Source organism: Mus pahari, chromosome 5 (genome assembly GCF_900095145.1).
Source record: "Mus pahari chromosome 5, PAHARI_EIJ_v1.1, whole genome shotgun sequence".
NCBI classification, from domain to species: Eukaryota; Metazoa; Chordata; class Mammalia; order Rodentia; family Muridae; genus Mus; species Mus pahari.
Window position 1 is genome coordinate 37,193,550 of NC_034594.1, and position 26,429 is coordinate 37,219,978.

Sequence of the window (26,429 nt, forward strand, 5' to 3'; positions counted from 1 at the left end):
TCTCTCTCTCTCTCTCTCTCTCTCTCTCTCTCTCTCTCTCTCTCTCACACACACACACACACACACACACACACACACACACACACACACACTTTGTCCTGAGACTCACTGGTTCAATAAGGTTGGCTTGCTGGCCACTGAGGCCTAGCAATCCACTTCCCCAGGACTTCACCACCATGCCTGCCTTTTTATATTGCATGATGAGTATCAAAGTTAGGTCCTCATGCTTGCCTAGGAAGTCCATAGTCTGAGATGTCTCTGGCCCCTCCTCAGCTTCATGCCATTTTTTTCATTTCCTCAGAACATCTTGGGGCATAATTTATCTCCTTTCTTTCCTTTCTCCAAATCCCCTCTCACTGCTGGCTCCTTCCTCCATCAGTGAGCATGCTTGAGCCCTTTGGGCTATAAATTGCACACTGATTGTTTTAAGATGGATTGGAGAGAGGGAGAACCAAGCCAGAAACCCAATTAGGGGGGTTTTACAGACTCGGAGAGAAGGAGCCGGTCTAGGTTAATGAGAGGAGGGGAGCAAACAGTAAGATTCGGGGGGGTTACTATCAGGACACCCCAAAGTGGCTGTTGTTTGTTTCTTTGCATTGTTTCCTTTGCTTTTAGGGGGCCTCCTCTACTTTTCCCTATAAAGTATAGCTAGGACTCCCCAAGACATTCACTGAGAAAGGTACCCGCCAGAAGACAGCTTGTCATGTTTTAAGAGGCTAGTTGGTGGGATGGGAGAAGAATGCAGTGGAGGAACTCTTGTTCCTCAAAGAAGGGTCCATTGCACCCCTTACTGCAGCTGTCATCGTCACCCCCAGTTCAGAGCTTAAGTCAGTGCCTTGGAGGCCTGGAGGTCAGAGTCTGATGGGAGCCTCAACCCAAGGTGTTGGAGTACACGGTCACTTTCCTTTCCAGGGCTGATGGAGAGAATGGTCTTTCTTGCCTTTTCCTCCCTTATCCTCCCCTCAAGCCCCGCAGTGGCTAGTCCCGCAGCCGCTAGTCCCGCAGCAGCTAGTCCCGCAGCGGCTAGTCGAGTCTCATGTTGCATTGCTGTCATCCACCCTCTTCCTCCTCACATCTACAGATGGTTGTCATTGTGCTGGGCCCCACAGAGATAAGCTGGGATGACCTCAGTCCTTCAGAGTTAGCGAGTTAACAGCCTTCATTCCATCTGCAAACTGAGTTCTCCATGAAGTTCAGCATCTTCACAGGTTCTGGGGGAAAGACTATGGGGAAAACCACTCCTGCCTGCCACAACCTATGATCAAGCAGAACCTCAACCTGCCTTCTCTCAAGTGTCCCAAGCCTCTAGAGCTACATCTTGGTTCTGAGCAGATCCCAGCTAACTGTGCTAAGTTTCAGAAGACACACAGTGTTGCCAAGATCCTCACTTCAGCTTTCCTCCGACTCTGCCAGCACTGCGTTTACCTCATCTTCAAAGCTTCATTTTTCTTTCTAATCCTGTTCTGCTCGCCCCAAAAAAGTTAATTTTGATTTGTGCCGGTGGTGTTAATTCCCAAAAAGTCAGCCGAGTAGAACATGACAACACTTCATACATATTGTTTTGCTGGCAGGAAGTAGATATTCGAAAAAAGCAATTAAATTACGGAATTATCCTCGATGCAAAGGTACCAGCCTGCGAAGGGTATTGCCTTCCCCGCCAGAAGATGCACAGAAGAACCACCTTCATTAGTGTGCAGATGATACTACTGGTCCACAAGTGAAGCAATACACACACAGAATACACGGAGGAGGAGATGCTCTTTAGGCATCTCGGAAAGGCTCAGCATTTGGGAAATATGGCCAAAGCTGATGATAAAGCCTTTTGAGCTTTGCAGGAACCGCAAACCCATACATAACTGGTTCTTGTTGGTGCAAAGAGGAGGCTGCCGGGTGCTGGATTGCTGCCTGTATTGTAGCAGATAAGATAGTGCTCACCTTTAAGTGTGTAAAGTTCCTCAGGGCTGGAAGCAGCCATCTGCTGTGCCTGGGACCAAGGAGGCACTCCACACATCTGTGGCTTGAATCTATTAAGCTTTTGACTACTACAAGGTTCTTTCTACTGAACTGTAGGCACCGAAAAAGTAGAATAAAGACCCAGAATATCTCAATGACTATGTCGCTCGGTTCCCCCACTCCGTCCACTTAGCCACTCACCAGACACTGTACCTCCATCTCCTGAGTGTCCCCCAGTGTTTAAGATGCTGTGGATATAAAGTTTGCCCTGAGCAACTTACACCGCATCAGATACAGTGGCGCAAGTAATTCTGGAGCTTTCGAGAGAGCTAGCAACAGTATGTGGGCAAGACTTGTGGCTTCTCGTCTCCCGGTCTCTCACTTTACATTCTAGTGCATTTGTCCTTAAAATCTTCCAGTTTTTTGGTTTTTTTTTTTTTTTCCTCCTTTGCCAATTAGATGGGCTATTTGACCGTGTTGTTTTTATTTCCAGCTCCATTTGTTAATACAGCCTTTAGGCACCTGCTACTTGCTCAAGAAAATGAAACCTTCTCAAACTAGTGCAAATAAAAAGAGGTTATTACACAGGTCTGGCAGGGTGTCACGTGACTTGAGGAAGCTATGGAAGCAGCTTTCTGGGAAGCTGGCCCCATCCATTTCCACTCTGCCTCTCTCTCATTCTGAATAATCCTTAACAGTCTGATTGGTGCATTGTGGCCTTTCAAGCCGGCGGCTTCCTGACATTGTGATTCGTTGTGAATATACTCTGATTGCTTCCTGGGCAGACTCACTTACCAGAAGGTGCAATGACAGACGATCAGTCCTGACTTATCGTGGTCTGACTTACAATTTTGACCCTCACGTTGCTGCAGAAGCAACACCCTTAAACCCGTTCTCAATTGCACTTTCGGCAGAGTACTAATAAGTTAAGATACTCAGCACCTTACTTCAGGACATGCTTTGCGTTGAGTGGCAGTGCCCAGCCGTAGGCTACTGCAAGTGTTCTGAACTCATGCAAAGCAGACCGGGCTAAGCTATTCCTGTTGGGTGTAAGAGTACCAGATGATGCAGTTATGGTTTATTGTAATTCATGTGTGCTTAAGTTCGTGTGTGTGTGAACATGTATGTTATGGGAGTGTGTATGCACGTGTGTGCATGTGCCTGAGGAGGTTAGAGCTCAATGCCAGGTGCCTTCCTCAATCCCTCCTTACCTTATTTTTTAGTCAGTCTTTGACTGAACTTGGAGATCACTGATTGACTACACTGCCTGACTTCCTGTCCCCACCTTCTTATGGCTTTTGAGCATGCCCTGCTGCCACCCAGCTTTTCTACTTGGAGGTGCTGGTGATCCAAAATTTGCTTCTCACGCATGTGCACTTCCCAGCTAAACCATTCCCGTCCTCCAAACATGTTGTTGCCTTACCATGCTTTTAACTTATGATGGACTCATTGGTGCTTTAACACTGTTAGGAGTCATAGTCACCTCTGTCTGTCTGTCTGTCTGTCTGTCTGTCTGTCTGTCTCACCTGTTTGTTTGCATGTCTCTTCCCCAGCTCTGCCCCTGCTTGCACTGTTCCTGTTCTGTCCAGACATCCAGTGTTGGGACTAGACTTTTAGCAAGTGATGAAATGAAACTAAGAGGGAAACACATGTTGACCACATTCAAAATGTGACGAAGAAAGAACTTAGGGAAAGGTGTTAGGCACACTGTCCCTGTGTCTGTGGAGGAAGAAAGTTCTCTAAGCCACTAGCTAAAGGACAATCTTTCCAAAATAAGCCTTGGCCTGCACATAAGCTACATGTTCTTGCAGTTTCAAAGCCATACCTGCATGGCCTATTGAGAGTGCTCCCACTCTTTTCTGTTTCAGACTTATTGAGCAGCTAATATGTCAGACTCTCTAGAAGGCACTTTCTACACATCAGTTCTTCCCATTTTGACAGGCTGTGGCAGATAATAGCCTCTTTTTATGAAAGAGTTTCAAAGATCTGAGCAGTTGACCAAGGTCACATGCCAGAGCCAAGATTAGAGCATAGCTCTGTTAATTCCAGTGCTCTCTCCATGACATCTCTCCATCCAGAAAGCACCCTCCTGTCTGTGGGCAGGCATCCTTGTTCTTCTGTACTGCCACCGTACCTCGTTCATACAAAGAACACAGCATTGATTCTCGTTATAAAGGTCCCAGCTCAGCTGCTACACTGCACCTCCTTGGGACAGAACTATAGCTGGCTCTTTCTTATATCCTCAGTGCCTATCACTCAGAGCAGACTCAGCTGATGTCTGCCTCCTAAGCTGACTCTAGAAAGAGAGAGCGGCATACTATCCACTTTCTTCATAGTCCCCAAACTCTGAAAATAGCAGTGTTCCTGATTAAATAGCAGAACTGTAAGAATTTTAAAAGTGCACAAGGATTCTTCCAGTCTCTCGTCGAATGTAAAGAACATACGCATGTTCTCTCTGCCTATATAACACTTGGGCGCAGTCAGTCAATTGAGACCCACTGTGTTACTATGGATGATAGACACAATAGTACATGTGAGTGGCTGTGTGGTAGCAGCATGCTGGTAGAGTATTTGTCCGGTGCCAAGCAGCAGCTGGATGTGGCTACAGGATGATTCACTAAATAAGCGGTTATTAAATACCTACCACACACACAGTATCAGTCACTCCCAAGTAGCCATGGTAACCATGCAAAAATGGCATTGAGGATTCCACCCTCAGACTGCTTGGAGTCTAGTCAACATAGCTCACACACACAAATTGGTAGGGTACCAGAGGTGCTTAAATATTTAAAGACACCTACCTACTGAGGAAGGGCTTTGAAGTTGAGTCAGAAATGCTTCTGGTAAGAAGGGTGTACTGGCTAGCTTTGTGTCAACTTGACACAGCTGGAGTTATCACAGAGAAAGGAGCTTTAGTTGGGGAAATGCCCCCATGAGATCCAGCTGTGGGGCATTTCCTCAATTAGTGATCAAGGGGGAGAGGCCCCTTGTGGGTGGGACCATCTCTGGGCTGGTAGTCTTGGATTCTATAAGACAGCAAGCTGAGCAAGCCAGGGGAAGCAAGCCAGTAAAGAACATCCCTCCATGGCTTCTGCATCAGCTCCTGCTTTCTGACCTGCTTGAGTTCCAGTTCTGCACTGCTTGTGGACGTTGTACATCGTGGTGCGGAGCCTAGTGCGCACCACGATGTACAACGTCCACAAGCTATGGAAATGTAAGCCAAATAAACCCTTTCCTCCCCAACTTGCTTCTTGGTCATGATGTTTGTGCAGGAATAGAAACCCTGACTAAGACAAAGGGTTAAGAAGGACTTCATGAATGCCTGGCCGCTCAGCTGGAATATGAGAGTGGGGACAGATACATCTCAAGTCAAAGGAGGAGCCCTGATGAAGGAGCAGGATGAGGATTCAAACTGGATATGGAACACTTGTCTGTGCTATGTAGAGGAACAGCATCACTTGGAAAAGCAGGCTGGTGCCAGGGTGCCCTATGGCCTTGAATGTCAGAGTATACAAATTGCATTTCATTTCTAGTTCTTCAGTAAGGAAATAAGAGAGATGGTCGTGATTCTGTGGCCATTGCCCCATCTCCATGTGTTCTAAACCCAAGAGTTCAGGTTACCATGGCTCAAAAATACTTTGGAAAAAAAAAAAAACTGAACATGTATAGAATTTTGTCTTGTCATTATTTCCTAAACAATGCAGTATAACCATTTTCAGGGTGTTTCTGCTTGTGGACGTTGTACATCGTGGTGCGGAGCCTAGTGCGCACCACGATGTACAACGTCCACAAGCAGGAGCACAGAGGCTGTGAGTCAAGGTTGTACCTTGTGCTGTGGCTGGACTTGGTAATGTTTAAGAGTTACTCAGGTGGTACTGGTTTTGACAGCATGAAGGGGTCATGCAGAGCAGCTGAGGCTATGGAAGCACTGTGGGAGGCCATGGAAGGCCATTGGTGAAGGTGCAGCCTCAGTTGCAATTGAAGGCCCAGGACTGAAGGGGTCATGCAAAGGAGTTGAGGCTTGGCACTATGAAGAGAGTCTATGAGAGGCTAGTGTTGTAGCCTAGTAACAGTGGAAGACAGCAGCATTTTGGAGATACCAGTATCATGAGATGACCACCAAGAACAGCAGGAGCGGTGAAGTACAGGCAGCTGGAGCTGGAGCTGAGAAGACAAGGTGTGTGCTACAAAGGGCATGGCTGGAGAAGTGACCCAAGCCCTTGGAGGAGCCCAGAAGATCATGAGTTGGATCCCAGATATTGGACAGTTGGAGTTTGATTTTGCTTTTCATTGTGACTGTGCCCTGATGCTTTTCCCTCTTGAAGGAAATATTTTAGTGGAACCCACAGTTAAGAGACTTTTAATTGTAAAGACTTTGGATTTTAAGAGAAATTGAAATTTTAAGAATTTATAAAGACTGTGGGACTTTTAAAGTTGTTTAGATGTTGGGGATGAATAAGAAACTAAGGGTTGAGGCTTACTAGTGAGGTGTTTGTGTGTCAAGTTGACAAGGGGTGATTGTACTGGCTAGCTTTGTGTCAACTTGACACAGCTGGAGTTATCACAGAGAAAGGAACTTTAGTTGGGGAAATGCCCCCATGAGATCCAGCTGTGGGGCATTTCCTCAATTAGTGATCAAGGGGGAGAGGCCCCTTGTGGGTGGGACCATCTCTGGGCTGGTAGTCTTGGATTCTATAAGACAGCAAGCTGAGCAAGCCAGGGGAAGCAAGCCAGTAAAGAACATCCCTCCATGGCTTCTGCATCAGCTCCTGCTTTCTGACCTGCTTGAGTTCCAGTCCTGCATCCTTTGGTGATCAAAAGCAGTATGGAAATGTAAGCCAAATAAACCCTTTCCTCCCCAACTTGCTTCTTGGTCATGATGTTTGTGCAGGAATAGAAACCCTGACTAAGACAAAGGGTTAAGAAGGACTTCATGAATGCCTGGCCGCTCAGCTGGAATATGAGAGTGGGGACAGATACATCTCAAGTCAAAGGAGGAGCCCTGATGAAGGAGCAGGATGAGGATTCAAACTGGATATGGAACACTTGTCTGTGCTATGTAGAGGAACAGCATCACTTGGAAAAGCAGGCTGGTGCCAGGGTGCCCTATGGCCTTGAATGTCAGAGTATACAAATTGCATTTCATTTCTAGTTCTTCAGTAAGGAAATAAGAGAGATGGTCGTGATTCTGTGGCCATTGCCCCATCTCCATGTGTTCTAAACCCAAGAGTTCAGGTTACCATGGCTCAAAAATACTTTGGAAAAAAAAAAAAACTGAACATGTATAGAATTTTGTCTTGTCATTATTTCCTAAACAATGCAGTATAACCATTTTCAGGGTGTTTACATTTGGGGGAGATACTTTAAAATATATATTTAAAGTACCTAGAGAATTTGCATAAGTTACATGCGTACCCATTTTTGTAAGGAACTTGGGCTCCTATGGGTTTTGGTATCTTGGGATCCTGGAAGACATCTCCCACAGGACCACAGGAGAATATATTTTTGGAAGGATGGCAGCATCAGAGTGAATTTCCAAGGGAGAGACTAGGGTGGAGAGACTGGTTACTTTGTGTCTGTTGAAAATGCTAGGCCTTGGCTGATCACACAGCAGTGGAAGTCGATTGAAAAGGCTTCTCTGAAACTCCAGCATGGTTTAAGGCAGACTGGCTCGATAATGCGCAGTGTGAACAAGGAAATCTGTTAACAGCCCTTCAACCAGCTCTGAACCGAACAGCATCCCATTGCTTGGTTAATGCCTGAGCCAATAGGGTGGAGCCTGGTGCAGAATATGCCAGAGCCTGCAGGGCCAGATAGGAAAACCCCGGAGGAAAGAGGGAATCCAGATGAAAAATACTCCTAAGGTAACATCACAACAACCCCTTTCTGAATAGCAAATTGAATTTGCTAAACCAGACATAAATTAGTAGAAGCAAAACAGATGAGCGCGATATTGGAAGGCTAAAGCAGTTGCTAAATGAAGCGCTAACTAGCCATCTTGACTGTCACCCAGCAGGCAGAATGGCTGCCTGGTGGGCACGAATGGACCACTCTGTTAGTTTGGCAGGGGAGCCCCTTAGGATTGCTGTCCAGGGCAGCAGCTTCCAGCTTCCTTCCAAAGCTACAGAAGGGCCCGGGGCTGTAACAAGCGGCTGTGTATGAGAAGCAACGCCAGAAAAGGCCTCTGCTACACAGCCACTGCCTGCGTGAATTTTATGAATTCTCCGTATGCAAACTCCCATTAGTCATGCATGGAGGGAGCCGTTCTGACAGCTCTCAGAAGCTGCATTTCCATAGGCAGCCGCAGCCGCTGAGCATACCCAGAGCAACACTGCTTTGGCCACCCATGCCCTGTGTTTGCTGGCACTTGAAAATGAGGTCTTTCTTAGACTTAAATACCCAGACCCTTAGAGTCTGCGAATTGTAAATAGCAACTGGCTGGTTCCTGCATGTTTATTTGTGCACAGGAGCACATGTGATCTCTGCATCCTCCATGAAGTCCTTTCCATAAGAAATGATGCCGTGGATTTATGACTTGTGCCGCTCGCTCTCTTGGCGTTGCCAGAGACCAGAGACCAGGGCAGATAGAAGTTAGCCTAGACTTCAACATCACTGAGGAATAGTTAAGAACAAACAGGCTACCCCCACCATATCTGCTCACTTCTGTAAAGCTTGGAATTCCTCTTCTAATTAAGGACCAACCCTACAAGTTGGTACTACTTCTTAGAGAGTTGATATTGAAACTCAATTAGTGATGATTTTCTAGAGAGACATTTGGAACTAAGATACCTAAAACAAGGAAGGGCTGGAGAGATAGTTCTGTTGGAAAAATGCTTACATGAGGACCGTAATTTGATGCCCAGCACCCACATTAAAGTAAGTCACTGCGATGCACATCTGTAATCGCAAGACTGAGGAAGTAGATTCCTGAAGCTCACTAGATTTTAGCTCCAGGTTCTGTTAGAGTTGGTCTCAAAATGCAAGGTAGAGAGCCCTTGTAAAAAAAACACCAGATGTGGACCTCTGGCCTTCACATGCACGCATGCACACTCCACCTCCTTATGGGCATGCACTCACACACACACACACACACACACACAAACACGCATACACATGCACATACACACACACACACTAGTGACAACACAGTTCTGTCTGTCTGCACATAGCTGGCCATGCTCATGTGGTCTTTGTTTCTGATTTTACAAAGATGAGAAGAGTGATGCAGGCATCTGAAGAGAAAGTGTCTATCGAGCAATGACTTACACTGTTTTTGCTTTAACATAATAAAACATGTTTTGCAGAGGAGCGTCTAGAAGCAAGGGAGCAATTATTTTTATGTTGATTTTATGATTCCGGTCTTTGCTAGTCGCACAGCTGTGTGTAGGTGGCTTGAAAACTTTGGTCTAACGTTACAATAATGTACTTAAGGTAATTAATAACTAAGCATTTTATTATTCAGAAAGGCATGCTTGATGTGGCGATAATGATGGTCATTATTATGAAATTTTACATATGAACAAACTGTAGTGGCTTGAACTGCTAAAACTGTATTTATTTAAAAGGTATTAGGAGTGTAATATAGGTAACTCCAATGCACTGCTAGGTACAAGGCAAACATTATATGTTAATTACTGTTAACTAATTACTGTTAATGACTTTCCTGGGCTGGCTTTGGTTTTTGTTTCTTTGCATTTTGGTGTAAATATAGAGATTTATATATGCCAGGCAAGTGCTCTACCAACTGAGCTCCATCCTTGACCCCATCTTAGCTTCTTCTAAAAACCTGTTAATGTTCAATGAGAAAGAATACCAATCTTTGAAACATGATAAATAGATGAGATAAGAGGACTCAGCAAACAACTGAGGGATGCTCACAAGGCCAGCATGATGTCATAGCCTTGTAGACCCTGCCTAGTCTGGTCTTGTCATGTCTGACCTCCGCTGTGCTCCAACAGCCTCATCTTCTGTCCCCCATCCACACTGTGAAGTCCTGCTCTTCCTGCCCAGAATGCTTGACCCTAGCCCTACCACTACCCCTACCCCTACTCCTTCCCATCCCCTCCCCCCTTCCACCCCACTCTTCTCACTCATCCTCCACATCTGAGTGTATCTGTTGAGTCAGATGTCCCTGCCAATGATTTCACAGCATGTCTGTGCACCGTGTAAGACTAGTCTACTCTGGGGTCATCTGAGCATTGTCTACATCCCTCGTGACCTTTATGTTTCAGGAAATTTGGTGCCTTGCCACACAATAACTCAGGGGTTCTCAACCTGCCTAATGCTGCAGCTCTTTAATACAGTCCCCTGTTGTGATCCCCCCCCAACCATAAAATTATCTCCTTGCTACTTCATAACTGTAATTTTGTGAATCATAATGTAAATATCTGACACATGGAATATCTGATATGCAGCCCCCAAAGGGGTTGTGACCCACAGGTTGAGGACCACTGCAATGAGTATTTAAGAGGAGTATTTACGATGTCAGTTTAGTAGCACATGTTTGCCACTGGGGAGGTGGAGACAGGAGAGTTTGAGGCCATATGAGACCCTATGTAAAAGAAAGAAATAGTATTCACTGCGCTGCAGTTTTAAAGAGGGGCAGCAAAGCAATGAAGACTTAGATTTTTTTTTAAAGAGTCAGTTTTTCCAATGAAGTCTAGAGAAGCTAAGAACCATAAAATGTGAGAATAGTAAAAGACCCAAAGGAGTATTGACTGACATATACAAGCACATATTCTATTAGAATCTCCAAATATTTAGCATTTTTAAATGTCAGGGTTTGAAACCAATCTTCCGGTCAATAATGTCAACATCTCTATAAGTCCTATGCGACTTTCTCATTATAACCTAAATACTGCTGTATACAGAGCTGTGTGGAACAGGCAGCCTATTTTCTTACATCATCAAAAACTACTCTGTACTGCTCAGTTAAATGTCTGGTCAATAGTGTCATATTACACTTACCATGCTTCTATAATCCATACCCCATGAATCCAATTATAACCAATTCCATTTAACTCTAAAACCCACTGGTCCTGAGTTAAGTCTGAGTGGCTCGTGTATAGATTGTACTGCTCTCTAATGAGCACTTCCCGCGTCTCTGCACTGTGCGTGCGTTCGTTAGTACAGAAATCCTTCTCATAAGATAGGGGTAAGATAGTTTAGGCTGGAATGCGTAGTGCAGTCTTTAATAATCACAAGTTCGTTGAGATAAAGGTCAATTAATTCTAGCGAGCAACCAGAAAGAAGCTATGCTACATTTGAGGTCCTCTACATCATGGAGGAGTGAGCACTTGCTTGCAAGCATCAGAGTCCTTGGCTCACACATGTATTTACCTTTACTCTGTTTAATGATTATTTTTCAGAAGGCTGTTTGAGATCAGTTTCGGTAACATAGCTGGGGTTCCCATCTCACAAATGCAGAGCTCCATAGTCTCCTGTCTTTATAAACAGGGATGGAATTTCACAGCACACGTCGGTACCCCTCATATATCTGCCTCCGCTGTGCCCAGAGAGAACTGAGGCATAGAGCTATTTCTGTATGTTTTCTAAAGATACCCCTGAGTGAGTGGAAAGGAAGCCTGAGACAGAAAAAGATTCTGTGTCCTCATGGAGAACACATCTTGTATGTATCTCAGCCTCCGGGAGGGTTGGTTGCCAAATTTGAGCTGGCTCTGCACAGTTGTTCTTGCAGCCTCACAAGGAGACCTCTGTAGAGGTGTATACACAAATAAAGTAGGCATCCAGGAGATTACCAGCACAAATGCTCACTTCTCTGAAGTATGTTTGTTGGCAAGAAGATAAATGGGTTAGCTTTCCCGGGCCTTTCAAAGTTATAATTCTGCTCTATCTAGTGGGGGATCTGTAGGTGAACAGTATTGGGGTGCTTACCTTTCTGTTTTTCTCTTCCTTTTCTTCCAGATCTATGCAGTTAGATCAGTTGTTCCGAACAAGAGCAATAATGAAATCGTCCTGGTGCTCCAACAGTTTGATTTTAATGTGGATAAAGCCGTGCAGGCCTTTGTGGATGGTAGGTATACGAGCCCGCCCGAACTGAAATGTTGGAGCTGATTAAATCCAATACACTGTATTGTTTCCCTTAAATGAACTGAACATTAGTTTCTAATACTTCTCATAAATGATAAAAAAAAAAAAAAAAAAAAAAAAAAGCATGGCACACCTTTATTCACCACCTTCTGGAGGCAGAAGCAGACCGAATTCTGTGAGTTCAAGGACAGCCTGGTTTACATGGTAAGTTCCAGACCTAATACAAATGCATAGTGAGACCCTGTGTTCTAGGCCAGCTAGGGCTACATAGTAAAAACTTATCTCAAGGAAGAAAACAAATAAAGAAACCAAAAATCACAACTGACTTCAAAAGAACATGGACACATGGTAAGGGCAGAATAAAGGAAGGTCTTCTCCACTTGTTTAAGAGACAGTGGAGACTTTCTAGAGGACACTAATTATAAGGCTGCTGGATCTTTGCCAGTTACCTCCGTTTGTTAAGCATATCCTCTATTCGATGGTGTCCTTGTGAGCAGAGGACAGCATTGCTGACCCGGAAGGCCTCACCTCTTCAAGTCGGCTGAGTGTCATGGCTGTGGTTCTGACATTCCATGCTTAGACAGCCTGAGACACCTGAGGCAGCTGAATCACTCAGTTCATCATACGACCAGTTCATCGGCCTCTTCCCTGATAGACTCTCAGATCTGAACAAGTGCTGAGCCTACACTTATTTTCAAGTTTGGATATCTTTTCTGTAAATTGGGGAGAAATTTTCTTTAATATTTTGTCGTGAATAAAGACTTTCTTGTCAGGGTTATTAAATGCCCTGTTTCCTGGCATTTTTTTTTTTCTATTCTGTAAATACTGGACCAGCTATGCACAGCCTGGTAGGGTCTGGAGAAGATTTGCCAGCAGACGTCTCAGCTGTCCCTTCTTCCCACCGGGTTGGAGACAGCACGATTTCCTTGATGTGTGGGGTGTGCAATAACCCTCTTGAGTTTCACAAGTGTAATTAAGCAGTTCAGGGTAAGATCCGGAGCCCAAGCACTGTGCTCACATTCTGTGCCGGCCATGGAAGATCAGGGTCCTGACTAAATTAACAGACGGTGATCATGCATACAGACGTGTACGCAAATCTCCTACGTGAAACTTTCTCATTGTTTGCTCTGCTTCACCGACTATGTACACTATGAAGATTGTATTGATATATATATATATATAATCTTCAGTCCTCAGGACTAAATGGTAGCTGCGATCGGCCCCACACACAGCCTTTTTAAATGACGTGAGTATGCACATCCTAACTCTGAGACAGGCTCCAGTCTGGATTCCCTTACCCCATCATTGGCATGAAGAGGTTCAGTTAGAGGCTGCTTTCTCCACCCCTTCCCACCCCCACCTCCCATTAGGAAGGGTTTCTGTTGTAGTGTGACCGGGAGTAAATGCATGGAGGCAGCAGGATGGACAATCGTCAAAGCTGCTGGAGTTGGGTGGATGGCCTTATACCTGGGATTTTCATCTTGTCCATGCCAGGGTCTCATTAGAGCTCACTGATTGCAGAGGATCCTCATCGGTTGAGTTTGCAAACCAATGGGGAAACAAGTTGCTTAAAACCCAGTAGGAGTCAAAAATGGTTGTTGGGAGTGTTTTGTGGGCTATACTGAAGCCACTAATTCAAATGGCTTACTGAAAACACCTCCAGGCACGTCTGGCACCATTAAAATTTAATAACGGCATTTTCAGAATCCTTTGTAAGTAAGAGTATCTCTTCACAGGCAGTCTCCGTAAGCTCTTGTCCAAACCACAAGTAAAGTTGTCACCGTCAAAATATGAAACTGCGACTAATGGGTGTTGCAGCTTGCCATGGGGTAAAAAGACGGCTTTTAACAGCTTTTTGAAGTTTAGCTTTATGTAGAATGTGGCAGCTTAGCTACCAGAGTGACCCTGGTAAGTCACCAAGGAGAACTGACAAACCCCAGGAAAGTGTTGACGAACATTAACTCCTGGGGCAAATTACAGAAATGCCAATCCAGTTACTAAAAAAGTATAAATTCTGTTTTACTTTTGGGTGCAGCCTTGCCATTTCAGGCAAGGAGGGCACTGAATTGGAAACTCTGGATAGACAGGAGTGATGGGCCTGTTGAACACAGTCCGAGTGACATCAACCAAAGGAGCTACTGATTTGAAAGTCTGAAGTTAATCTCTGGTTAGCCAGTACCTTGTAGACAGTTATTATTGTAATATTTACTATATTAATGTAAAGTGATCTGAGCATGCTTAAAATTGTTAGACTTCATAGGACCCTCTCCCTTATGAAGTTCCTGCTTATATGGAATCGGCTGATCCTTCATTATCAATAACTAGTTGAGATGATACCCAGCAAATTAATATAAATAGATTTTTGCCAAAGGGCATGGAGACTGGCTGTAGTTGAAAGTGATAAACTTTTTCTTAGCTTCATCAGGTCAAGGTTATGTACGTGACTGGGCAGGCAGCGCCTGGCACCCAGTTAGTCACTGAATGAAGTTTGTTGGTTTGAAACGGAAACCTTATACAGAGCGCATCCTTTCCTCTCCATGGTGGCTCCTCCTCAGCCCCCTGCAAGGCTTGAACTAATAAGTAAGAGTCAAAATGGAGCAGGGCTGGCCACACAGAAAGGTCTGCCTGCCGTGGTTAGTAACACAGAAAAGCCCGTGTTTGGTTCAGAAGCTTGTAGTACTTTATTCATATATCAAACAGAACGATTTTAATTCTACCTATGGCAATGAAGCTATCAGAAAACTCTCAAGACATGATCTCATATTCCCTAAGACAATAGGATAAAAAAAAAAAAGTATGCTTCACAAAGCAGGGTTTAATATTTTTATAAAACCAAGACTGTGCAGTGAATTAAATGAAGATCTTGGAAATAAGAAACAGAACTGGCATTTTTATTAAGATAGGCTGTATCAAAATAAATGAAGAAGTCCGCCCTGCCCTGCCCCCCTCCCCCCTTGCTACCAAGCACGGGTGAATTTTCTGTTCTTTTTATTGTGTGGATATTTGTTGAAGATTCTTTCTCTTTATCTAGGCAGTGCTATTCAAGTTCTTAAAGAATGGAACATGACGGGAAAGAAGAAGGTAAGATTAAGGGTGACGCTGAATTAGTAACATCTTCAGTCAAACCTTCAGGGTTGTTATCCTTTCAACAAAGCTGCCAATTTTGTGCTTCATTCGAACTTGTTAATATGCACACCCAGAAAGCTTTCGAATCTAGGCTTTGCTCCAGTTACCAGCTACTTTCACTCCTAAGGCCCATATTTTCTGTTCAGTGTGTGTGCGCACGCGCGTGTGCGTGTGCGTGTGCGTGTGTGTGTGTGTGTGTGTGTGTTTATCAACCAGGTATGCTCAAGGAGCACCAGAGTTGTGCTTCTTTGTAAGTATTAAGAGGAGCCCAGTGACACAATTCAAAGCATTGAAGATGCTAAAATGCCCAAACATATCCCATAACACAAAGACAGAAATTAAGGAGTGCTTTAAAGACACTAAAAAAGCTCAAAACATGTTTTCCCGTTTTTTTCTTTCCCCAAATGAACCTATGCAATGCTGCTTTAAGATACCCTTTGCCCTGGAATCTGAAGTCAGTCGTCAATAAAAGAGAAAAGTGCCGTAAAGCCATAGAGAGCAGGGGTCCTCCTGGAACACTCTAGAGCTGTTCCTTAAGGGCAATGGAAAGCTTTTCCTCTGCCCCATTCACATGACAATACTGTACTGTGTAATCACAGGAAGTGGGGCTCCTGGGCACAGCCATAGTGTGTCTGCAACCACCAGCATCCCATTTCCACACTGACACCACAGGGCCTGCTGTTTTGCTTCTCATGGGATTATAAGAGGCCAGCCTACCCTGCCCTTGAAGGGAGGATCACAGGCTTGGGGGACAGGTTCTGAACCAACACAAAGCAGCAGTGTTGCTTTCACACAGCCCCAAGACTGCAGGCATGGCTGGAATCATCCTTTCCTCCTTCGGGTTTCATGCCCAGCTTGTTTGCCACCATTTTTGACAATCTCTGCTTCTCTTTAATCATAGCTTCTCAGTGAGATAAAGATGATTTGCAAGTGATTGAAAGGCGGTATTTATCTTTACATGGGAAAAAATTCAGATGTGTGCTTTGGTTTTTAAGTTTCTGTGATGGGGTGGGAAGAGAAGCAACGACAGCAGCTGCAGCCTCAGTTCCTTAAGTGAGGTTCCTCTTGTGGGTTCAGTTGGGAGATGAACTCCAAAAGCCAGCAGTGCAGGCTGGTGTATGGGGGTGGGGGTAGTGTCCACCGTCCCTTCCACCTGTGCGCAGCACTACAGATCTCTCACCCAGAAGGACCTGGGCATGATTGTGACGTTTTAGAAACGAAAGAAACTAGGCGGGGCTAAAGAGTTTCTCTAGGTGTCAGTTGGTCTCTGAGTGTCCTGGAAGACAAAGTCGCCCTGGTGCTCTGCAGCAGGTGGAACACACTTTCTAATGGGTCAGGTATCTGTACCACTGATGGTTAAGTACACCGAATACCAAATAGATAAAACCAAAGTCAAGGGCTCACCTGGGCTAATTCAGCAGGTAAAGGCGTTTGCTGCCAAACCTGACTACCTGAGTTTGCTCCCTGGGAGCCAGAGGGTGGAAGGGGAGAAACCACTCCTGCAAGCTGTCCTCTGACCTCCACACATGCTTTGTAATACAGAAAATGTTGGAGAGCAGGATGATGTGGCACGGGGAGGGGGGAGACAGAGAGAGAGAGAGACAGAGACAGAGACAGAGAGAGATAGAGAGAGACAGAGAGAGAAAGATAGAGAGAGAAAGACAGAGAGAGAGAGAGAGACAGAGAGACAGAGAGAGAGACAGAGAGAGAGAGAGAGAGACAGAGAGAGAGACAGAGAGAGAGACAGAGAGAGAGACAGAGACAGAGACAGAGAGAAAGACAGAGAGACAGAGAGACAGAGAGAGAGACAGAGAGAGAAAAGGGATCCACACATCCATGAAAAATGGGTCTATCAATTAGAAGCATGTTGTCCATGTCCTGGTTACTGTTATATCCTCAGTGACCAAGCATTTGAGGAGAAATACAGTAAAATTCTGTGAGGCTCTAAAACACTCTGATATAAATGTAGTCTGGAGCTATTTCAGTGTATATGTAATGAACAGCTGAGAGGTCCTGGGTCCAGGTGGAGTGGACAGATCTGGTACTACCTTGTAATAGCTGTTGCCCCAACTTAAATAACCACAGAATGATTCTGGAGCCTCAGGCTGCCTTAAACTTGCTGGACAATGACACCAATTCCTGCAGTCTCCTGGTTGGTCAATGCCTGTTGTAGAGATCATTATTAATAAGGATCCCACAGCAGACAAAGTGCAGATAGCACCATCTAACTTGGTGAACCAGTGGGTTTTACTGTTTACTTACAGGAATATGGGTGAGGGGTTACTTATAGGAGCAGAAATGACTCAAAGACAGCTGCATCACCCAGCATGGGTGACAACTCACAAAGCTGGGAACCTGTAGTTCCCTGCACTGCCTGAGACAGCTCAACAGGCCTGGGAGTGTCCTTTCCAGTGGCTCAATTGGTCTGAGCCTCTGCCAGGCTGCTTGGCTGGTCTCTGCTTCTCCAGGCTGCATGGCTTATCTCCAAGTTTTAGCAGTTTGGCCAGTCTGAGAGATACTCAGAGCAGTATTGTTTACTCTCAGGAGAGAGGCCACATAGTGTATCTGGTGAGTTTCAGGGACTTCCTGTTAGTTGTTTACATTTCTGCAGGATGTGATGTTTCAGGAACCAGCTATGTACCTTTTTGCTCTGGATAGCCTACCGTATTCCTGTCAGTCCTCCCCTTTGGCTCCCTCCCCAGATAATGGAACCTGAGTATCCAGCTGGCCTCCAGGTCCTGAACTGCTTCAAGAAGCAAGAGCTATTTCTTAGTATAACCAGTTCTTCCAGAGGTGTTACAGTATTTCTTATGTTGCTTAAATTACCTCTCTGCTATTTAAGCTATTGCTCCTGTAGTTTTTCCCTTTCAAATTAATGTTTTGTTGACTACAATCGCAAGGTAAAAAAAAAAAAAAATGAACAACTTCCTTTAGAAGCACAATATTTAGATTAATCTGGGTACTTAATAAAGATGTGCTCTCACCCATTCTATTAAAACCCAGGTGTCAGAATGATTGTCTTATCAGAGCCTCCACTGAACATCAGTACTGCTTTCCCCTTTGTTTCTCCCTGTAGAATAATAAAAGGAAGAGAAGCAAATCCAAGCAGCATCAAGGCAACAAAGATGCTAAGGACAAGGTGGAGAGGCCAGAGGTGGGGCCCCTGCAGCCCCAGGCACCACTGGTACAAAACGGCCACGTGAATGGCTGCGACAAGGACAGCTCATCCCCGGACTCTGCCAGAGAAAAACTGGCCCTCACGCCACGTGAGAGGAAGATCTCCATCCTGGAGGAACCTCCAAGGGCTCAGCGTGGGATCACAGGTCAGTCCTTAGGTATCTATCGACTGCGTAGGGAGACGGATACGGCAGACGGAGCTGATTGAAGCAGAGGCCGTTGCCGCTGCTACACAGGATGAGAAAGTCTGAGCGGCCAGGATGTAGATACCACTGAGTCCTGAAGCCAGGGACTAGTACAAGGGCTCAGTCTGCCCCACCTCGGAGCATCTACACCTGCCCCTCGCCCCACATAATTCTGTTATTGTCTAGGGTTCTTGACTGGTTCCTTTTCTATGCCAGTTAAAGGGTGGAAAAGCAGGAAATGTCTTGAGCATTAACGGACGACAGCTGGGAACTTTCTCAAACACCACCGACTGGGTCAGCCAGAAGCAGCCAATAAGGAAAGGTTTACTTAGGGGCAAGGAAGCACACAGTGAAGCAGAGGGGGCTTGGGAAACCGAAGCCCAGCTTCTCCTTGATGACTAGGGGTGTTTAAGTCGTTTAAAGGTCTTCCTTCCCTAGTTTAGCGTTGGTCAGTTTGAAGAAGGCAGGATGGCTGATTGGCCCGCCACTGTTGTGTAAAGGTGTCCTCATCCAGCCTTGAACTCATTGGGCCAGTCCCTCATCAAGGGCTTGGCTGGCAGGAGAAAAAACCTGCAAGGCCTTTGTTTTTAGTCACCAGGCATTGGTCTCAGGTTAGGAGGGTAAGGATGGAGCCAGTCATCTCTGAAGGTCACCATCCTTTTATTTAGTTACACCCCTTCTCCCTCTCCTCTGCCTATTAGGGTCCCTCAGTTCTCGTGCATATTAGGGTCTCAGGTGACAAGGCAGTGCTAGCTTGAAGAGACACTTCCCCTAGGAAAAGGGAAAGACAAGTAATGACGAGTGACAATGTTACTAAGTTCTTTCCTCGGACTAGATTATTTTCATCTCCTTTTGGGTATTGGAATGCAGGTTAATCATTTATGCTGCAGCTGTAAATTAACTTCATAATTCTACTGGTGTGTGTATATTATATATACACATGTGTGTGCTGGTGCGTATGCTAGTACGAAAGCCAGAGCATGTTGTAAGGGGTGTCTCCCACCCTATAACTCTCCACCTTTGAGGTAGAGCCTCTCACTCCTTGAGATAGAGTCTCTCACTGTACCTCAAGGTGGGCTGACAGCCAGCAAGCCCCAGCTATAGCCTCCAGCCTCTGCCCACCATACGCAGGGGCTATCCACACACTCAGCCATGTTTAGCTTTTTCCATAGGTACTCGGGCCCTCATGCCTGCACAGGAAGCACTCTTAGCCACTGGGCTGTCTCACCAGCCCCAGAAGGCTACTTCTTAATGCACCTGTCTGTGTCTGGGTATGTTATTTCTTCTCTACCAGCCTATCTCTTCTTCTGTAATTTTCTGTAAGAAAGAATGCTGTTTTGGTTTGTTTTCGACATACTGTAATACAGAATGCCACAGACAGGAAATTATAAACAATAGAAACTTCTTTGGCTCATGGTTCTGAGGTATGGAAAGCGAACTCTGGAAAGAAGAAATGCGAGTGCTGAGGGGGTTAGACTTAATCCACTGCTATAACAACTATAATCTATCCATGAGCATGGCATCCTCATGACCCAGGAACACCATAAAGGCTGGCTTCTCAACACCTAGCATTAGCAATTACATTTCTAGCACTTTCAGGAACCCATTCAAACCATAGCGCTCAATGATAACATGGCCTACTACCCCATGGTTATAACAAATCCTAAAAAAAAAAAAAATTTATATGTGATGTAACCTGCCTAGAAACAGAATTTCAATAAAAATCTAAGCCGTCTTCGACTAGGTGAACCAGCAGGGCTTATAAAGTGGCTAGACGTTCACACTTACAGTGAGTCAATCGGTACTTAAGATAGAAAAGACAATATCCAGCTGGATATTATGGACAGTGTTTCTTTGTATTTAATATGTGGAGAAAGTATCAGTAAATAAATATATGTGTCTGTGAAATCTCTGAGAATACAGCTGCTACAAATGTAGTCTGATGGGGTGCTGGGTACCAGGAGGGCTGGTGCTGGCCACTCACAGAAGACTTTTTAGTGGAGCACCGGATGCCCCGTAGATACCTGTGATCTAGGCTCTGCAGGAATCAATCTGATGTTCTCCTAGCAAAGGCTCGGGGCACACTGGTGAATTTCAGGCTTGGAACAGAGATACCATTTCTGTGTGAGCATTTGAGATGCCATAGATTGGTGGGTGTGGAGAGATCTCGGGACACGGTGAGGGAGGGGGTGGGGGAGGTTAAGAAGCAGTGAGGAGAACTTTGCTCAGAACCCTCGCTCATTGCACTCTGTTGCTAGAATGGCAGTGTTATCCTGCGACAAGCCAAAGATGAGGAAGATAATATCCCTGCCTAGGATTTTAGTCCAACAGACGAGACCAACCCACAAACGAGACCTCACTGTGGTTTGTACCAATATGGTGAGCAGGCACCAGGGCCCTGACACTTGTCACATGAGTAAGTCTTTACATTGCTTGTCCAGCCCTAGTTTGCTTCCAGAAACCCATTGCCCAAGAACTCCACTTATAGTGCTGTAGACAGATCATCCTTATTGGCTAGAGGACACTTTTTCCAAACCAAACATTGACAGCAATAAAAATAGCCTAGTCATTTTGCATCCAAGTTCTCCAAGAATTTTTAATTCAGTTTTTTTTTTTTTTTGATTTATAGTCCGGGCAGGAGAAAGAAATTAAATAATCGAATGGCAGATTCCCAACTTTCCTTGTTATTGCTTTCACATGAATTACTTTCAAAATCTGATTACTCAAGTTGCTGTCTTGATATCAATCATAAACTAAAAGCATAGCCCATATATTTATTCACTTACTCATAATTTTTGCCCCCATTGAAACACGGTTTCAGTAAGTCTGTCAAGTAATTGTAGTAAATGAGAGGCAGAAGCCCTTCAGCTCACTATGGGTAGCTGAGGGTAGCCCCCATGACAGTCAAGTACCCACTGAAGCTGTTCTCTGTGCAAGGGGCCTTGGCAACACTGGCATGAGACTCATTGTGACGAATTCTTGGTTGTACCAAGTGTGATTCCTGTATGCTTTTGTCCCTGCGAGTTTAACGAATTCTTGGTTATACCAAGTGTGATTCCTGTATGCTTTTGTTCCTGCAAGTTTAACCTGAAGGTACTATTTGTTTTTGTCACTGGCTCCTTACAAATCTTTATGCTTTATGTCATCTTTTCTAGTGAAGAATGAGTGGCGGGAAGTCATTAGGTGAGTCTGTCAAAGGAGGGGGGCCTACTCCGTAAACATCCCACACGCTGTGATCATAAATTTTAAAACATGTTTGTAACTGGTTAGGTTTTTATCTTCCAAAGATAATAAAGGTCCATTATGAAGTTGATGCCAAACTGTTAAATGACTCTGAAGTGCTTGTTCAATCTATCAGAAATCCTAGGCCCACTGCTAGACGAATCACAGGTGGATGTCAGAACTTGTATACTCTACACCCCACTTTTGAAAAGGAAGGTTGAGACAGACCCTTAAGCCCTGTTTTCATGGGGAAACCAAGGCTCCTTGGATACAGAGGTCAAGGAGCTAACATTCTCTTATTCTTCTCTAGTTGGCAAAAGTTGACTCCCTTCGGCCCATCTGCACTGCGGTGCAGAGTTAATGCTAAAGCCAGGAGCTCTCTAATTCCTAAAAATAAAATTTTTAAAATGTATAATTGAAAAATTAGAAAAAAAGTAATAGTAACAAAGCCATATCATGATATTCTGTGCTTGAGTGGGTTCACAGCATGAGCCTGAAAGAACTCTTCAGGCTACTCGTGGCGGTACATTTATCAGGCTCTCCAGTAATGAAACTGGCTCGACAAAGCCTGCCTTGAACGCCCCGCCGGGCAGGAGGCTATGGACATGTGCAAGGCGTGTTTTATCTTTTTATAACACCTTGACATTCAGGAGCTCACTTTTTTAAAAAGTCTTAAACAGAATCATTATGCTGGCACGGGGAAAGTTAGCTTTAAGTTAAGGCGTCTGAGGGGTGTTAGTGTGACTTCCTACACTGTCCAGAGACCCGTCGTCCTTCAGGCTGTAAATACAGCGCTGTCAGTTGGGCCGGTGCTGTGTGTCAGCACGTAGCTTGGAATTCCAAAAGAGTGCTTTAAGCCTGAGAGCAGTTTTGTTTGTTTGGTTGGTTGGTTGGTTGGTTTTTTTTTTTTTTTTTTTCCGATATTTTAGAACTTTTAATACAGCTCAGATTAGCTCTTTTACACAATCCAATCAAAACCATCCTGTTTTCAAATATTCAGTCAGGCAAAGAGTAGACACAGGTTTGTTCTTCACTAAGAGCAGCACTAATGATAGTGATTTTTACCCCCTAAGGCCTCCAATCCAAATGTCTAAACACCTTGGAGTCTGGTTTCTCCCAAGCCTTCCTCCTTCTCTGTTTCAGGAGACTCAGATTTCGAGCCTTATCTCTGTTTGGGCCAGAACAGGAAATCACATTCCTCTCTCTTTCTCCAGCTGGACACCTGCCCATAGAGGAGGGGAGGAGGGGGACGGTGGCCACCAACAGCTTCCCTTGTATTGTATCTCTCATCCTGAAAGCTTTCTGGGAATCCATATCTTCTTTTACTGTTTGTCACAAAGGAGCACTCCCTGCTGTGTTGGCCTCCACAACCCAGTCTACAGTCTGCCCTACCCATGTCTCTGCTGACAAACTCCATGAGGGGCACAGAACTGCCTCCTCGCTCTCAATGTGGAATAAACCAAACAAGAAAGATGGGGGGGCTTGTTATTTCATAATGTGGTTGTTTGTGCCCCTTTGTGCTTGCTGCAACTGCAAACACCCCAGCACTGCTTTGTGTTTCCAAGCAGATTTTTTTTTCCTTGTTACTATTGGCAGGAGCTCCACCATGATCTCTCCTGCTCCTCTAAGCCCTGAGTTGGGCCAGAGGATTAGAAGAGATCAACAGGAAAGCTGCTAGCCTAGAACTTTTATAATGAAGCTAAGGCCGTGAAGTCAAATGACATAATATATCAGGAGCAAGAGGACTCGGGGTGTCTAACAGTGGAAATGTCTGGGTTCAAACCCCGGCCTTGTTCGGTTACTGGGTATGTAACCCCGGAAAAGTTAAGTGCTCTGTGTTTCATCTTATTCCCCTGTACAACAGAAAAGTCTAACTGTTCCAGGGTTTGGTGAGCAGTGAATGAGCTCTGTGGTGTGCTTAGCACAACGTCCCTGGCATAGAGGCCAGCACCATGTTGCTGCTTTAGTCCACGAGCGCATATGTCTGAGCATCTGATGCATGCTGGGTGTTTTTATCCTGGAGATGAGCCAGGTGACCATGCTTTTGCTCCCGGGGAGTTTGTGTGCTTTGTTGGGTAGGGAAAATAGACGAATAAGCCAGCATAAAACTAAGGCACCAGGATGATTAGAGATTCCAAAAAGCATGAAGGCCACCTACCTGAAGGCATGGTTGCTGTGTGGTGGCTTCATCTGAGGCCATGCTATAATGTAAGCATCTGAATAGCCGACGCTGCAGCCCAACTCCAGGTTCTTCAGTGTCTCACGCCAAGGTGTGGGGGTCTCAGCAGCCAATCCTTTTTTCTAATGTAAACTTAGTACGCAACTTAGAGAAGCCTTCTAATGACAACCATAGGTTTTTGCTTTCTTTAAAAACTTAATGATAATAATACTTTATAGAGAGCCAAGATCATGTACTCGCATATGAACACACATTTTATTGTTATTTTAAAGCACGTAATCGCCTTTTCGGTTCCCCTTTAATTATTATTTTATCACCTAAGTTCTTGGCTCATTTCCATGTTGGAGATGCATCAGCCTTAGCCTCTGCTTGGGCAGCACTGTGGTGGAGTTGTGCAGCTAGTTTCAGGAGAGGCCTTGAGTTCTGGTCTCATTGACTCAAATCTCATCTTTCGTTCTCAGGGTGGTAGAGAGCAGAAATGGACACAGGCAGGCACTGGCTGAATTGATCTCTGACCACAGGATACCTAATGCCCTTAGCTTCTTCTCTTTCCTGAGCCCGTGAAGCTCGGAGGTATCTCTCCCCTTCCTCATTGAGAAAAGACTTTGTACTCCGTCCAACAGAAACACATCGTATTGCCGCTCATCTCCGAACAGGCTACCTCCAGAACTGCCACTCACACCTTGAAATGGTGGCTTTGTCTACAGAATGACTAAGGTAGCATGAGCACAGAAAGAAGGAGGACTTTCAGGGAAAAAAAAGCTTTTAAGATTTTTTTTTTTTTTTAAAGCAAAGCTTTAAATTACCCTGCCAAATGCAAAGAGACTTGAACTTGCCTTGCAAGGAACTAAGACAGCGGCATGCGTTTGATTCCGCATGTCAGTCTTCCACCTTTGACAGTTAGGTTCATTGTTACTATTATCTTTTAATACATGTCTCCAGTCAGAACATCACCTGATGTAATGGCCTCCAAGGCTCTCAGGGTTCATGGGAGTTGTGTGGAATAATAATGCCTTTGCACAACTGCTAGGGAAATTTTGAAAGGGCAGAACTGACATTACATCTAAATAATATGTGTGTCCTGGTCTCTGCTGCAAAGTTACTCCGTTACTCACCCTGCCCTGCAGATGTGGTGGGGGTGGGGGAGCTGAAGCTTGCACGGCACTGTCCTGTAGCTGCTGCAGGAAGAACTTTCCTGAAGTTACATCACTAGACTGTTAACTCTGATTTGGTAAAGAGCTCTGTCTCCATTTGGTCGTGCCCACCTCACTCATCAACCTGTTTGTGCCAGTTTACAGGCCATCTCACTGAAGTCCCTGCCCCCAGTGGCCACCATTACTGAGTCTAGCTGACTTCCATCCTTCTTTTATCTTTTTCCTTCAGCGGTGTGTAACGTTGTTTACTGCTCTCTTTATTCAGCATGTCTTTTTCAGCTTGGCTTCTATGGCATGGCCTTTTTATTTCCCCTGTGTCTTTAGGGCTTTGTCTCCATTTCTTTGAGGGTCATTCTTTACCTGGTTGTTGGATTGCCCCAAGTCCTTCATCATGTAAAGAAATGGTCTCTCCTTAGATCATTTGGACCATGGCCTGGCTTTAGCTATGTCACGTAACTTACTCCATTCTTCCTAGCCCTTCCTTTTCTCTGAACATGGGGTTTCTAATCCATATTTTCACCTTGACATCCAATGACATGCTCCCAACCAACTACTAATCTCCATTTTAGGCTTGGATCTCCTTCTTTTGAGTTCAGAATCCATGCAAACCAGAAGTCTAGGAAACACTCAGGACAGCTCCTTCTCTCACGGGCCCTCCATTATCAGCGAGACCTGCTGATTTTCAAGCCCAGGTGTTCATAACATTAATCTGCTTCTCACAGTCTCTACCTCTCCATTCCCACCCAAACCACCACCCAGCCTCTCTTCCACTACTACAGAATGCACTCATGAAGCTCCTGCATCCCCTCATTCTCTCCACATCCTTCTGCAAACTGTACTCTTCAAAACACAAGTTCCACTTCCTTGAATATAGGGAAAGTCTTTCTTGTTCTCAGACCTCAAGATCCATCATATTCTGGACCCTATGTCCTGCTGTAGTCTTATTTTAAGTTGTTAATCTTTTGATTTTTACCGATTACCATAGAGTTTGTGTTTCTGTATTTTAAATTATTTTGCCCTAATTGAGGAAATCTGGAAAATTCCATTAAGTAAATCTTATCTCCCCAAAACAACCATGGTTAAATTTCATTTCAAAAATTATTTTAAGGCACAGATAATTAAAATAATTAAACTGAATGTGAATTTCTGTTTTCTGCTTTTACTTAGCATTGAAGTATAAGATTTATATCATATCATTAAGTTTATGTTTTCCCCAGGCTGTCTCATCTCTTACTTATGAATATATCAAACAGTTAACACAAAGTTCTATTAGAGTACAACCACATCCAACATTCAACATTTGCTTCTTTTTTTTGTTGTTGTTTATTTTTTTTTATTATTTTCTTTATTTACATTTCAAATGCTATCCCGAAAGTTTCCTAT

The 26,429-nt window shown here is 44.7% G+C and overlaps 1 protein-coding gene across 9 annotated transcripts in view; it reads left to right on the forward strand.

Moving 5' to 3' along the window:
• The window catches only part of Spats2l (spermatogenesis associated serine rich 2 like), a 175,877-nt gene that overhangs the window by 92,990 nt on the left and 56,458 nt on the right, over positions 1-26,429 (forward strand). For all 9 annotated transcript variants that reach the window (XM_029539102.1, XM_029539104.1, XM_029539103.1 and 6 more), the window contains 3 exons: positions 11,878-11,986; positions 15,035-15,084; positions 18,206-18,452. In XM_029539102.1, the coding sequence (XP_029394962.1) occupies positions 11,878-11,986; positions 15,035-15,084; positions 18,206-18,452 (406 nt within the window). The remainder of the gene's footprint in view (positions 1-11,877; positions 11,987-15,034; positions 15,085-18,205; positions 18,453-26,429) is intronic.